The 12,010-nt window shown below is 39.8% G+C and overlaps 1 protein-coding gene across 1 annotated transcript in view; it reads right to left on the bottom strand.

The window, feature by feature from the left end:
* Positions 1-10,292, bottom strand: part of LOC107084655 (tankyrase-1-like) — a 26,859-nt gene extending 16,567 nt beyond the window's left edge. Inside the window, exons 1-5 of the mRNA XM_015374580.1 lie at positions 9,810-10,292; positions 7,413-7,637; positions 7,097-7,192; positions 4,868-4,904; positions 4,665-4,740 (exon numbers count right to left, since the gene is read on the bottom strand). Coding sequence (XP_015230066.1) covers positions 4,665-4,740; positions 4,868-4,904; positions 7,097-7,192; positions 7,413-7,637; positions 9,810-10,254 — 879 coding nt within the window. The 5' untranslated portion in view covers positions 10,255-10,292. The remainder of the gene's footprint in view (positions 1-4,664; positions 4,741-4,867; positions 4,905-7,096; positions 7,193-7,412; positions 7,638-9,809) is intronic.
* Positions 10,293-12,010: the final 1,718 nt, after the last annotated feature.

Genomic DNA, 12,010 nt, shown 5'->3' with positions numbered 1-12,010 from the left:
GAGATCAGGATGGTCTCACAAGGCTAGATGTGTCTAGTAGTTCCCATTGATTTAGCTTGGAAAGCGGGGAGAATGGCGCTAGGCTTACCGCACCGTGACGTCACGTCCCTGCTGGAAGATGGCAGGAGGGAGGGGTTACTAGATTTGGGCAAAAATGGCCGCTCCCAGACTCTGATTGAAAAGAAAATTATTATTTAAATTTTTTTACTGATTAAAGCTAAATTAATTATTTAATTATTAGCTATAAATAAAGATCCATTGATTATTCCTCGCTGACCGGACTTCTCCTTTAAATCCCGAACCTGTTAGCAGAGGTTCTGCAGGTGATCAGTGTTTGATGATTGCTGACAAACAGAACGGATGGATTTATTTCGCCATCAGGCTCCGAAGGCAGAAGGATTTATTAGTTTATTAAAAGGAAGCTGAATTTCACACAGATATTTAATTTTGCTGCTCAAAATGAAGGAGGCATCCCGATAAACGTCCAAGAGGTGCAAATAGGATGATAAGTGAAAGAAGAATGTTTCCTCTTAATGCTGAAGAGAATCTAGATCTGAGAGCTAAAGGTGATTTTCATGCTTTGAAACCTCAACAGCCGCTGCAGCAGGAAGGAGAGAAATTTGATCCAATGAGTAAAGAACACGGATCAAAACACAACATTAATCAAAGGGACCTTTGAAAACACACTTATAAACCAGTCATAGTCTGGATTTTTAGTTGTTGAAAGTTGGGCTGTTTGGTTGGTCAGATTTTATCCCACTCTAGTGTCAATATTAGACGTTGAAAAGAGGTTGAAAACTCAGTTTTCAACCTCTTTTCAACGATCTGATAAGTACAGCTTCAGCGACGGTTCAAGACCAAATGTATCAGGGGGCCATGAGGGGGCCAGCGGGTTTTCATGGGGGCCACAGAAAAGCATGAAATAAAAAAAAACATGGCAAGGGATTCAAATATATTAAGATATCTGTATGAAGTGAAATTTCTATTCAATTAGCTTTAATTAAAATTCTGTCTTATTAGCTAAAAAAAACAAACATTCATAATTTAAGAATTTGACCTATTTTTGACTTAAGTTAAAAATTAAGTTTTCTATAAAATCTGAATTAGAAATCAAGATAAACTGATGAAAATCAGCTGTAAAAATGAGACTATTCTTTTTTATTCATTGGTGTCTAGAACCACCAATGTACAGCTTTCCACTTTTCAAACAAATGTAGGCGTCGTTTGGAAGTAAATCATGTCCTCTTTTCAACACATTTTTGCTCAGCGGGAAAGATTTAGATTTTTTACAGCTAGCTTTAGCTTTTTTCCCAAATTTTATTTTATTAGAATGTTTAGAAGTTCCCTTTTCATTCATATTTCTACCTGTTTACTCATCGGTGTGCCAGAGGGGAAATCATTCTTGATGCTTCTCAGCATAACATGGTGGTGAGTCTGACCCAGTGGAAAATTTTAAATAGGAGTTATGACGACGTTTGGACATAGAGAGTATTTTACCAATTCTATAATTTTAATATCTTGTTTTTTTATGTAAAATTTGTTTAATTTAAATAAAAAATAATAAAATTAGGGCTGAAACAATTAATCGTATTAATCGATTAAATGGTTAACTGGAGTAAGGAGACTAAAACAGGCCTTTAGCTGACAGAGCGAGTCATTATGTAAAAAAAATAAATAAAAAAGGTTATGTAAACATTTTGCATTTAAGATTAGAATCTTTTTATTTTTTTATTATAAGCTTTATTTCCACTTGGTTTAATTTAGTAAAAAAAATCTTCCTTAAATAACCTTTAGCTATCTGATTATTAATCGAAAAAATAAACCAGATTATTGGCTTTGCAAAATAACTGCAAACAATAGTTGCAGTCCTAAATAAAATGTGAAAAAATAAAGCTTAGAAAATGAAATCTAGAAAAGAGCAAACAGTAACAGATCTTCTGCAAACACAATCTACATTTCTCCCCAAACCTTTTGTTTTATTTCACACTTTCATTTTTAAAAATTGTTTATTTTGAAACGTGTTCTTTGCTCCTAATGAAGAAGGAACAAATTTCTCTCCATGGTGCAGTAGAGATAAAGCAAGCAAGCAAAGGCTGAGACATAAAGCTGGTCTGCAAAACATAAGGAAGTCAAACCACAGGATCCGTTTAGTGGAAGAGAAAATAAAATCCAGGTTAGTAGAAGCTAAGCTGCAGCTTCTGAATCCCTAAAATTGGGCGATTTGTGGAGCTTCCAGTCAGAAACACGACATCATTTTGGTTTTCATGCAGTGATGTTAACATCAAACCGATGGAGGGTCATTCATGGCATGAAACAAGCGGGGGTGGGGGGGTGGCTGCAGTGGCTCTGCTACTGCAAATCCAGGATTGGCTCCACAGAGTGCAGGGAGGCGGGGCATGCAGCAGAAAGACATGAACGAGGCCCCGGCAGATCCAGAGCGGCTCAGTGATTGAGGTGAATGTGCAGGACAGAGACAAGCAGGCGGTGGACATTTATTCACCACAATCATCCCCAATCAGCCAATCAGACGTCGCTCACACACACGCCTAACACACACACACACACCAGAGGAGCATCAGGATTGGAACATGAGTGACCCGCACACCCAGGTCCACCATGTGCAATTAACGAGTGACAGCCAGCTCATTGGTCAAATGAAACAGACACCATGGATTAAAACAACATGAAATCACAACAGTGCATCAATCAAGTGGCCATTATCAAAGTCAACTTACCAGCATTTTTTGAGAGGTTGACTGATCGACAAATGTTGCCAGAGTCACGGAAAACAAAACGAAACACAAATTACTAAAAGACAGAAACGTCCCTCTGAGTCAGAGAAATACAAAATGTGTTTAGAATCTAAAACATGGTGGGGGGGGGGGTAAGGGAGTCAGCAGGAGGAGAGGAGGCTCTGACCCAAACGAGCTGAGACAGAAATTAGCTGGGAGATTACTATTCTACATAGGATCCAACCGCCAAGCGTAAAATAAAATGAAAACATGAAAAAAACAAAACAAAGTGAAGCTTTGGAACAATCGACTGATTAATAAGTAAAATAACAAACTGTCCCTACAGGATAAACACAACCGGAGCACCGTTTACACTACGCTTTTTAAACCGTTCTGAGATCGGTCTGAACACGGTAACCAAGATAACTGTTGAGAGTAAATGGCACTGTTGTCAGAAAATTTTTATTTCGCCTCTATTATATATTAATTTATCCTATTTACTCACTATAAAAGTTTTCACTCAGTCTGTTTCTCTGTCAAGGCCGCACCATTCTCTGCAGGATGGTGTTTGTAGACCAGACAAAGCTTCTTCCCTTAACAATCCAGATTCTTTCTCAGGTTTATTCATAACATGTTACTGTTTAACCAAAGTGTCTGTAATTTGTTTTGACTTTGACTACTTTTGCATTGTTGTAAGTAAGGAGGAACGAACGCTGCTCAGGCAGAACGGGACTGATTACCATAATTAGGGCTGTATGATGAACTGTTCTCTCTTTAAAAACATATGAATAAATGTGCCGACTGAGTGAAATCCATCGATCTCCGTTTATTTAACTAGGGTGAATAGTTGAATACTTTTTTCGCACGACAACTGAACCGGACTGTGCCAGACACAACCCCAACCGCGCTAGACTGGTACTAGTTCATCAGTATCATTTCATCATTTGAATTGAGAAAGCTTCCTGGAGAGCGAAACGTCTTCAAACCTTGAAAACCAAGTCCAGTGGATCGTTTTTTTTCCCCCTAAACTTTTACAGAATGACCGTGACCTGGATGACTGAGAATCTCCACCAACATGTCCCAGTTCTCCAATATATGATCTGTTACCAGAACTTAATTCCAGTTCCTTTAGCAAGAAAACTCAACCCTGATTAAAGTGCATAAAAACAAGAGAGATGGTAACAGCTGCGTTAAACAGAAGGCTGCCTTTTACTGCGCAGGGGATCCGGTTCTAACAGGTTCTCATAAAAACCACGCCACAGGCCGCAGCAGGTCATCAGAACACACTACAGGAGAGCCTCTGAGGCCATCGGGTTGTTAACGCTCATCTCTGATTAGCATGGATCCATTCAGAGAAGGAAAATCTGCTAAAACTTCCAGGTTATGGAGAGAAATATGTTCCAATATTATTTACAGAAAAAAAAATGGATTTGAAAAGACTTTAATTAATCAAACTCAGTTTCCCCAGAAGACTTTGAAAAGGTTAGAAATATAACATTGGAAGAAAAATAAGCAAACTGCAAAAATATCGGTTGAACTTTTGAATATGAATGAATTTTTCCCCAAAATTTTTTTGATTCAGTTTTTATAAAGTTCAATTTCTGAGACACGTTTTCTTCAGATTTCCTTTAGAAAAAACTATATACATATATTCAATATTATTGGAACCAATTTCTCCCCATACTGTTCTGACTCCTGATGGTTCAGGCCAAACGACACCAGATCCAAACACGATGGAGAACAGCGGTCCCAGAGGACCTCCACGCCCCCGCGGCTCATTCCTGATTATCTGAACGTCTCTTCTGTGGAGGAAACTCCTGCATCATCAACCTTGTTCTCCTGCTGCTTGTTCCAATCAATGCTAACATGTGGTTTAGTGAGCAGAACCTAGATGGAGTCGTTGCTGGGGTGCAGCAGAACTGGGTCGCTTACCTTGCGCCCATCGCTGGCGTGACAGTTGACATTTAACGGCGTCAGCAGAGCCATCAGCTTCTCTTCGTTCCCACTTCTGCAAACACAGTGATCACCTGACATCAGCGCCATGGACCGTTTTCTGTTTGGCATTTCTGATGAAATCATGCTACCACAGCGACGCGTACGTTCCTGTTGGATCTGCTGCTGGGAACTGGACTCACCTTGCTGCTTCCAGAAGTTCATCCTTCTTGTATTCTCCTAAAGAAAAAGAAGATTAAAGAGAAACGAAGATCAATCACTTTGGGAGCCATTAGATCGACATTATTTTGGCTTTTCTTTGACGGATCAGAGTGCAGAAAGCAAAGATCCGACTGTTTTTCCCTCCATCCTCCTGGTTCCTGCAGGCTCAGGAGAGAAGTCTGCCTGCAGTTTCCTTTGGTAAATTATGTTTTTATTCACACCAAACCCCGACCATGTGGCATACTGGCTAAAGGGCTGGGTATCCTCCCGCAGCAGTGTGTGGCAGTTAGCTTGATGCAGATATTTTTGATTTCAGCCCAATATTGAAGCGTGGTCTGCGCTACGTTATTCCACGCCGCATCGCCAGAGGGCCAATCAGGAACTAGCTAGGATTGTGGGTGTCTGTGTGTCGGTTTGACGAGCTTGTTCGCCGTCTACAACCCCTAATCCAACGCCGGACGACACACAGTTCACCCGTGAGTGTTCCCCAGAGACTGGCCGTGGCGTTGCGTGTTTTGGCTTCGGGTTCAAACCAACAGACCGTCGTACAGAGCTACAAACTAGCGTCCTGCACGGTGTCTGGGATAGAGTCCGAGGTGAGCCAGGCGCTACAGCCAGAGTTTCTGCCATTAGGTACCAAACAGGAAATACGCATAGAGTAGAGCGGGTCCTGTCTGGGTTTGCGGTGCTGATTAACGCTAAATTCATTATATCACAGCAAACGTATTAGTTTAGGTATTAATAATGATCAATTGGTTTTTTTCTTGCCAATCAGACTCTTCTTTTAACTTCTCATTCATTCTGGGGTCTGGTTCAACCAAAGGAAATGTCTGCTGGGACAAACATATCAAAAACAACCGAAACAGCTGATGAGAGTTTAATTTCAGAGCTGATGGGGAGCCGTGCTGCAAGACTTCTCGATAAAAAAAACAAAAATCCCTTAATTCTGTACATCTAGAGTGAAAACATGATCCATTCAGGAGGTGGAACTTCATTGCAGAACCATCACTTTTTAAAATGAAGGATGCTCTGATCTTTTAACTCCGTTTTAAACCTGAAGCAATTCTTTAGTAAATTCAGATTTAAACTAATAAAAGGTTAAATTAAGGTGAAAAGGAGATTTTCTCTGTTTGGGATTCCTGCTTAGAACAGTATGAGGCAATAAAATGACAGATTTCACCAAAGCCAACATGGCCGACCTGCTGCCTGGTAGACCTGAGCCGTTTCTTAACCTGCGTTCTTGAGCTTTCTCGTGAAACGACATCAGCCTCAACCCGACCACTGTTCCAATTGCAGAGAACGCCAGACCGAGAACGCACCAAATCCCCTGGATGTTGTTCTCACCCCGCCCTCTTTACCCAGCATGCATCAGAGCAGACTCCTCAGTTCTTGAGATTGACAGCTGTCCCAGCATGCACTGCGGCAGCAGCAGCTTTCAATGGAGCGCTCCATTGAAAGTTAAAAGTTCTCTTTCTGTTGTTTTGTTCAATAAAAGTATGTTTTAAGATCATTTGAGGCGAGAATATTATACTTTAAAGCATCACTATATGGTCCATTTACCAATTTAATGCGTAATAATAAAAAAAAAAAAAACATTTCAGAAGTTGAGAGGACAGCGGCAACCAGCGGAGCTCCAAAGCTAACGGCAGCCAGGGCTAACGTTAGCCCGTCTGCAGCAGCTCTCTCTCTGCATAGCCGTATGAGAAGGACCGCTGGCTCTGATGGAGATTTTTTTTATTTGTTTTATTTAGTAAAATGTTCATTTGTGTTTATCTGACTGTGTTCATTATTATTCCCCCACTAAATAAAAAAAAGTCAGAATTTATTATTATCCAGAGACTATTAATAACAGGAGGTGAAATGCAGCTCCAGACGAGCTTTGAATATGGTGATGTCATCAGTACGCTGCTGTTCTAAATGACACAGATTTATGCTGCATGCTCTGTTCTCCCAGAGTCCAGACTTTCCTGTGTTCTTCTCAAGAACATGGTGAAAACACGAGTCTGTACTGGCGTTCTAGTGAATTGAGAAACGGCCGCGGTCTGCTCTGAACCAAAAACCTTTGCTCCAAAATACAAAAAACTAACAAACAGCCCTGAGCTCAAAAATAATGTCTGTGTCAGAAAAGATCAAACAGCCTGACTCCAGCCTGCAGGGGAAACTAACAGAAGGTTTAAAAGTCAATAAGGAAGCGACCACGAGGCGCTGACCTGTAAGAACGGCTTTAGCCGAAGGGTCAGCCAGATCCAGAGCTGATTTTCCATCGGTGTTCCGGATGTTTGGGTCGGCTCCATGCTGGAGAAGCACTGTGTTAAAAGAAAGCAAAGTCAGCAGAACATCAGTGATTTAATGGGTCACTGCTTCATATTTCAGTCCCTCAGTCAGCAAAAAACAGCCTGTTAGGGAGAGAAACTTTATGCATGTCAAAAAGTAATGAGTTAAATTCAAACAGCACCATTCTTTAAACTAAAACTTATCTAAAAAGGTAAACATTGTGAAACAAAGCTCAGGGTCGGGGATCCTCACCGATGCACACGTCTATCTTCCCCTTGATGGCGGCCTCATGCAGCGGCGTGTAGTTCCAGTTATCCCTGGCGTTGGGGTCCGCTCCCTGACACAGGAGGAGGCTGACCACCTCTGCGTGTCCGAAGGAGCAGGCGTTGTGCAGCGGTATGAGTCCACCGTCATCCCTGGCGTGAACATTGGCACCTGTCTGCAAGAGATGCTCCACCACGTCTTTCCGACCGAAACCTAAACGCAGACAGAAGCTCAGCTCAGCAGCACGAACAACGACGGAGGATTAAATAAATTCAACTACAGTCTAAAACAGAAGATAAAGTGAAGGTTAACCTGAGCAGAGATAGGAGGAAAGTGGAGGGGCTGCTGAGAAAACAGGCAGAATAAACCTGTTCAACTTTGAAGTCACACACTTTTTAGTTATCAGCTCTGATCAAAGCAGATCATTTCCCCCTGGGATCATTTAAGTTTTTCTGAATCTAATGTCATGCAGATTTACACAGAAATCATTTTAATCACATTTGATTGGATAGACAGCAATAAATAAAGACGCACTAAACCATCAAACAACCATTCAAACCTACTGGGGGACTGGGAGCCTAGTGGTTAGGGCATAGAATGCTGAGGTTGTGAGTTCCAAACCCACCCCACAGGCTGCCATTCTGGCTCCATGAGCAAAGACCCGTCACCCCTGATTGCTCCCTTGGCGCTGCACAATGGCAGCCCACTGCTCCTCAAAGGGGGATCGGTTAAATGCACGAGATGATTTGTGAGATCAACAAACTTCAATTTATCTTATTTATTTGTTAGATTTAATTCATGTTAGTGTAAGTAAAATAACATATAAATAATACTCAGGATTTTTAAAGCTAAAATAAATTCATACACATGTTTTTTTTTAGTATAATTAATCCCAAATTCGTCAATTCAAAATGAGCGGATATGATCAATTATCAAAAAGTATGAAAAAGGTCTAAAAATGTCCAAAATGGTAAAAATTAATCTATTACAAAAAAAACAAAAAAAAACAAAAACAAAAAAACAATTTGGCTGAGAATGGGAAATAATTTTACGAAAAAACCTGCAGTTTTTGTAAAAACTGTTATAGATGAAGTGTTTTGGTAATCCCAGCTAAATTAAAGCGTGTCTTTTTGTTGAGATGAGTTAATTCTCCTTTGTGAGATCAATAAAGTTCAATTTATTTTACTCTATTTGTTGGATTCAATTTGTTAATTAACTACGATATAAATAATGCTCTGGATTTTTTATGCTAAGATAAATTCATATAGATATTTTCTAGATGTGTAATTAATGTGGAATTCAAATTAGAAGAAAGAAAAAAAAAACTAACAAGAAAAAAGGGTTTTTAATCATTGAATTGATCAATTTATCAAAACAAACTGTCCAAAAATAGGAGAAATGTATGACTAAACTCTAAAAAATGCCCAAATGGTAAAACTGTCTCTACTATTACAAAAAAATAAAATTATTCGGCTGAGAACGGGAAATTATTTCAAAATAAAACTGCAGTTTTGGAAAAACTTTTATAAACGGAGAAGTGTTTTGGTAATCCCAGCTGAATTACAACTTGTTTTTTTGTTGAGTTAATTTCTCTATTATGAGATTAATAAATTCGATTTAATTTGTTTATTCATATGTTAAATTCAATACATGTTAATGTTACTTAAATACATTATAAATAAAACTCGGGATTTTTAAAATCTGTTATAGATGGAGAAGTGTTTTGGTAATCCCAGCTGAATTATGGCTCTTTTATTTTTTATTTAAATTAGTTAAGTTCTCCTTTGTGAGATCAATAAAGTTCAATTAATTTTATTTCATTTGTTAGATTCAATTCATGTTAATGTTACTTGTATATGTTATAAATATTACTCGGGATTTTTAATGCTAACATAAATTCATATAGATATTGTTTAGATGCGTAATTAATGTTTAATTTGGTTTAGCAGGAAATAAAACAAACTTTTATTTTGGAAAAAAGGGTTTTATCATTAAATAGATCGGTTTATCAAAACAAATTGTCCGAAAATAGGAGAAATATATGATGAATCTCTACAAATTCCCAAAATTGTGAAAATCAATCTACTATTACAAAAAACTAACATTATTAAGGTGAGAACGGGAAATTATTTCACAATAAAACTGCAGTTTTGGTGAAAACTGTTCTAGATGGAGAAGTGTTTTGGTAATCCCAGCTGAATAACGGCTTGTTTTCCTGTTTTTTTTTTAATCTGTTTTGTTTTCAAAATGTTTGCTAACCGAGGAGAGCAACAGACTGGCTGATGAGATAAGAAGACAAACCGGAGCATAGGTGTAATAAAGCGGATAAAAGCAGCCTTAGTGTCCGAGCAGAGGGCAGCTAGCTGCCTGTAGCCGTTAGCTTACCCGCAGCGAAGTGCAGCGGCGTAGATTTTCTTCCAGCCATGTCCTTCGCGTTCACGTTCACCGAATCCACCAGCCTCTTAACGCGGGACACGTCTCCGTTCCGACAGGCCTCGAACAGCTCCCTGAACGCCCCGCCGACCCCGCTGCTGCCGTCGGTGGGGCTCGTAGCTCCGGATCCAGGGCTCGATACGCTGCTGCTGCCTCCGCCTGATGTGGTGGACGTAGAGCTCGCGCTGCTCGCAAGAACCGACACAGGAAGGTCCGGGGAGGCCAGAGCCGCATCGACCCCTCCGCTACACTCCCGTTCGCCCTCCGACGAACCGACGGCCGGAGACGGCAGAGCCATAGGCGGGGAGGGCGCGGAAGCCCCGGACAGAGCGCCGTTCCTCGGTGGAGATTGTAACGAAGTCTGCTGCTGCTGCGAAGAGCGACGAGAGACCGCCATTACAGCAGCTCCGAGGCGACGACGAAATCTGCTCCTCGTTTCCGGTGAAAGTCCGCCAGCTTCCGGTCAGCTGTTTACCTAACAGTCAGAGAGGAAAAAAACTGTTAAACTGTTCATCCCACTTTTAGTTCATTACTGCAGGGATTGATGTTTAAGAAGGATTTATATATATTTATGTTCAAAAATAAAACTCATTAAATGCCACATTTTTATTTTACCTGATCAAGAAGCCATACATATGACATTTAAAATATAATAATCCTAAATAAAAAAATTACTTATTAAAAAACAATATGTTCAAATTATATAAAGTATACACAACCCTGCAGATGTTTCCATAAAATACTGATGTAATACTTAATCCAGCCACAAGATGGCAGCAAATCGCAGAAAACCTTTAAAATGGATGTAATTGTAGGATTAGGGCCACTGGAAAAAAAAAAAGTTAACTGATTTTTACATATTATTTCAGTTTAATATGGGGGGAAAAGGCAAAATTCTGATTTTTTTCCTCAGAATTCTGACTTTTTTCTCAAAGTTCTGACTTTAATCTCAGAATTGTGGATCTTAATATAGATGGGCACCATGAAGGCAGAGATGTGGAGCACTCAGCTTCACTGACAAAAACAGACATGGCTACAGCTTGATGCTAACATGTTTGTTAGCTATTAGAATTCAGTCAAAATTCTGAGCTTAAAATCAGAATTTTGAGATTAAAATTAGAATATGATTTTTGTTTCTCCTCGCCCACGATCCCTTTGAAGTTTTCTATTTTTAGCTTCCTCAGAAGGTTTAAACTTTTTCTTTTCCTCAGCATGACAAGTATTGGATCTTCCAGTACAACAGTAGAGCTAAAGCCTTAGCTCCATCACTATATAAGAGCCTGTGGCCATAAAGCCATACCTTCTTCCAGGTTACATGACCTGGCCAATAAAGGTGGGTCTTCTCCCAACTTACATCGTCGGTGTTTAAAGAGGGGATCCCCACTCATTGATGGTGTCAAGGGCTGTATATTGGCCTGAGGAATCATTTAAAATAACTTATATGTGTGGATTCTTTAGCTCACAAAGTCTACGGTGTGTCTTTAACATGAGAAGGTTCTGCTGGTACCGGCCTGTTAGGTTCTGTTAAACTCTCTCAACTCTGACTATGGCAGATATGAGAACATCTGAAGGTGGCAGCCTGGGGAGAAGATGCAGTGAGGATGAACTTGAAGGTTCCAGCACGTTTCCCTGAGGTGCACCCGAGCAGCAGACCTGTTAGACAGACAGCCCTATGGTCTATTATACTGCCTGTGAAGTGATGCAGTATCTACTGGGACAGATGGAGGTCCAGGCTTCTCCAGGAAAATCAGAGCTTGGTGTAGCACATTGAAGGCGATGACCTCACAGGGTTAGGATTTGGTTCTAGGTATCTCTAAACTGCAGCCAGATGTTGCTTCGCTGTTTGGTGTCACACATCGTTACAAAACAGGACAGTGCACAGGAAAAAATCAAAATCTAGATAAGTATTTTTATCTTAAAATAAGTGCATTTGCTCTTGGAATTAGGAGGCAAAGGAGCCATTTTGCCAATGGAACAAGACAACTTACACTTAAAATAAGAAAAGTCAATTGAAATGTCTTCTTTCAAGTACATATTATCTAATTATCTTATTTTAAAAGTAAAAATACTCATTTAATTGGCAAAATATCTCATTTACCTCCTCAAATTAAGGTTAAATACACTTAATTTAAGACATTTTTACTTATTTCTAC

Source organism: Cyprinodon variegatus, unplaced genomic scaffold (genome assembly GCF_000732505.1).
Source record: "Cyprinodon variegatus isolate N-32 unplaced genomic scaffold, C_variegatus-1.0 Scaffold105, whole genome shotgun sequence".
NCBI classification, from domain to species: domain Eukaryota; kingdom Metazoa; phylum Chordata; class Actinopteri; order Cyprinodontiformes; family Cyprinodontidae; genus Cyprinodon; species Cyprinodon variegatus.
This window is presented reverse-complemented; position numbering and strand designations above follow the sequence as displayed.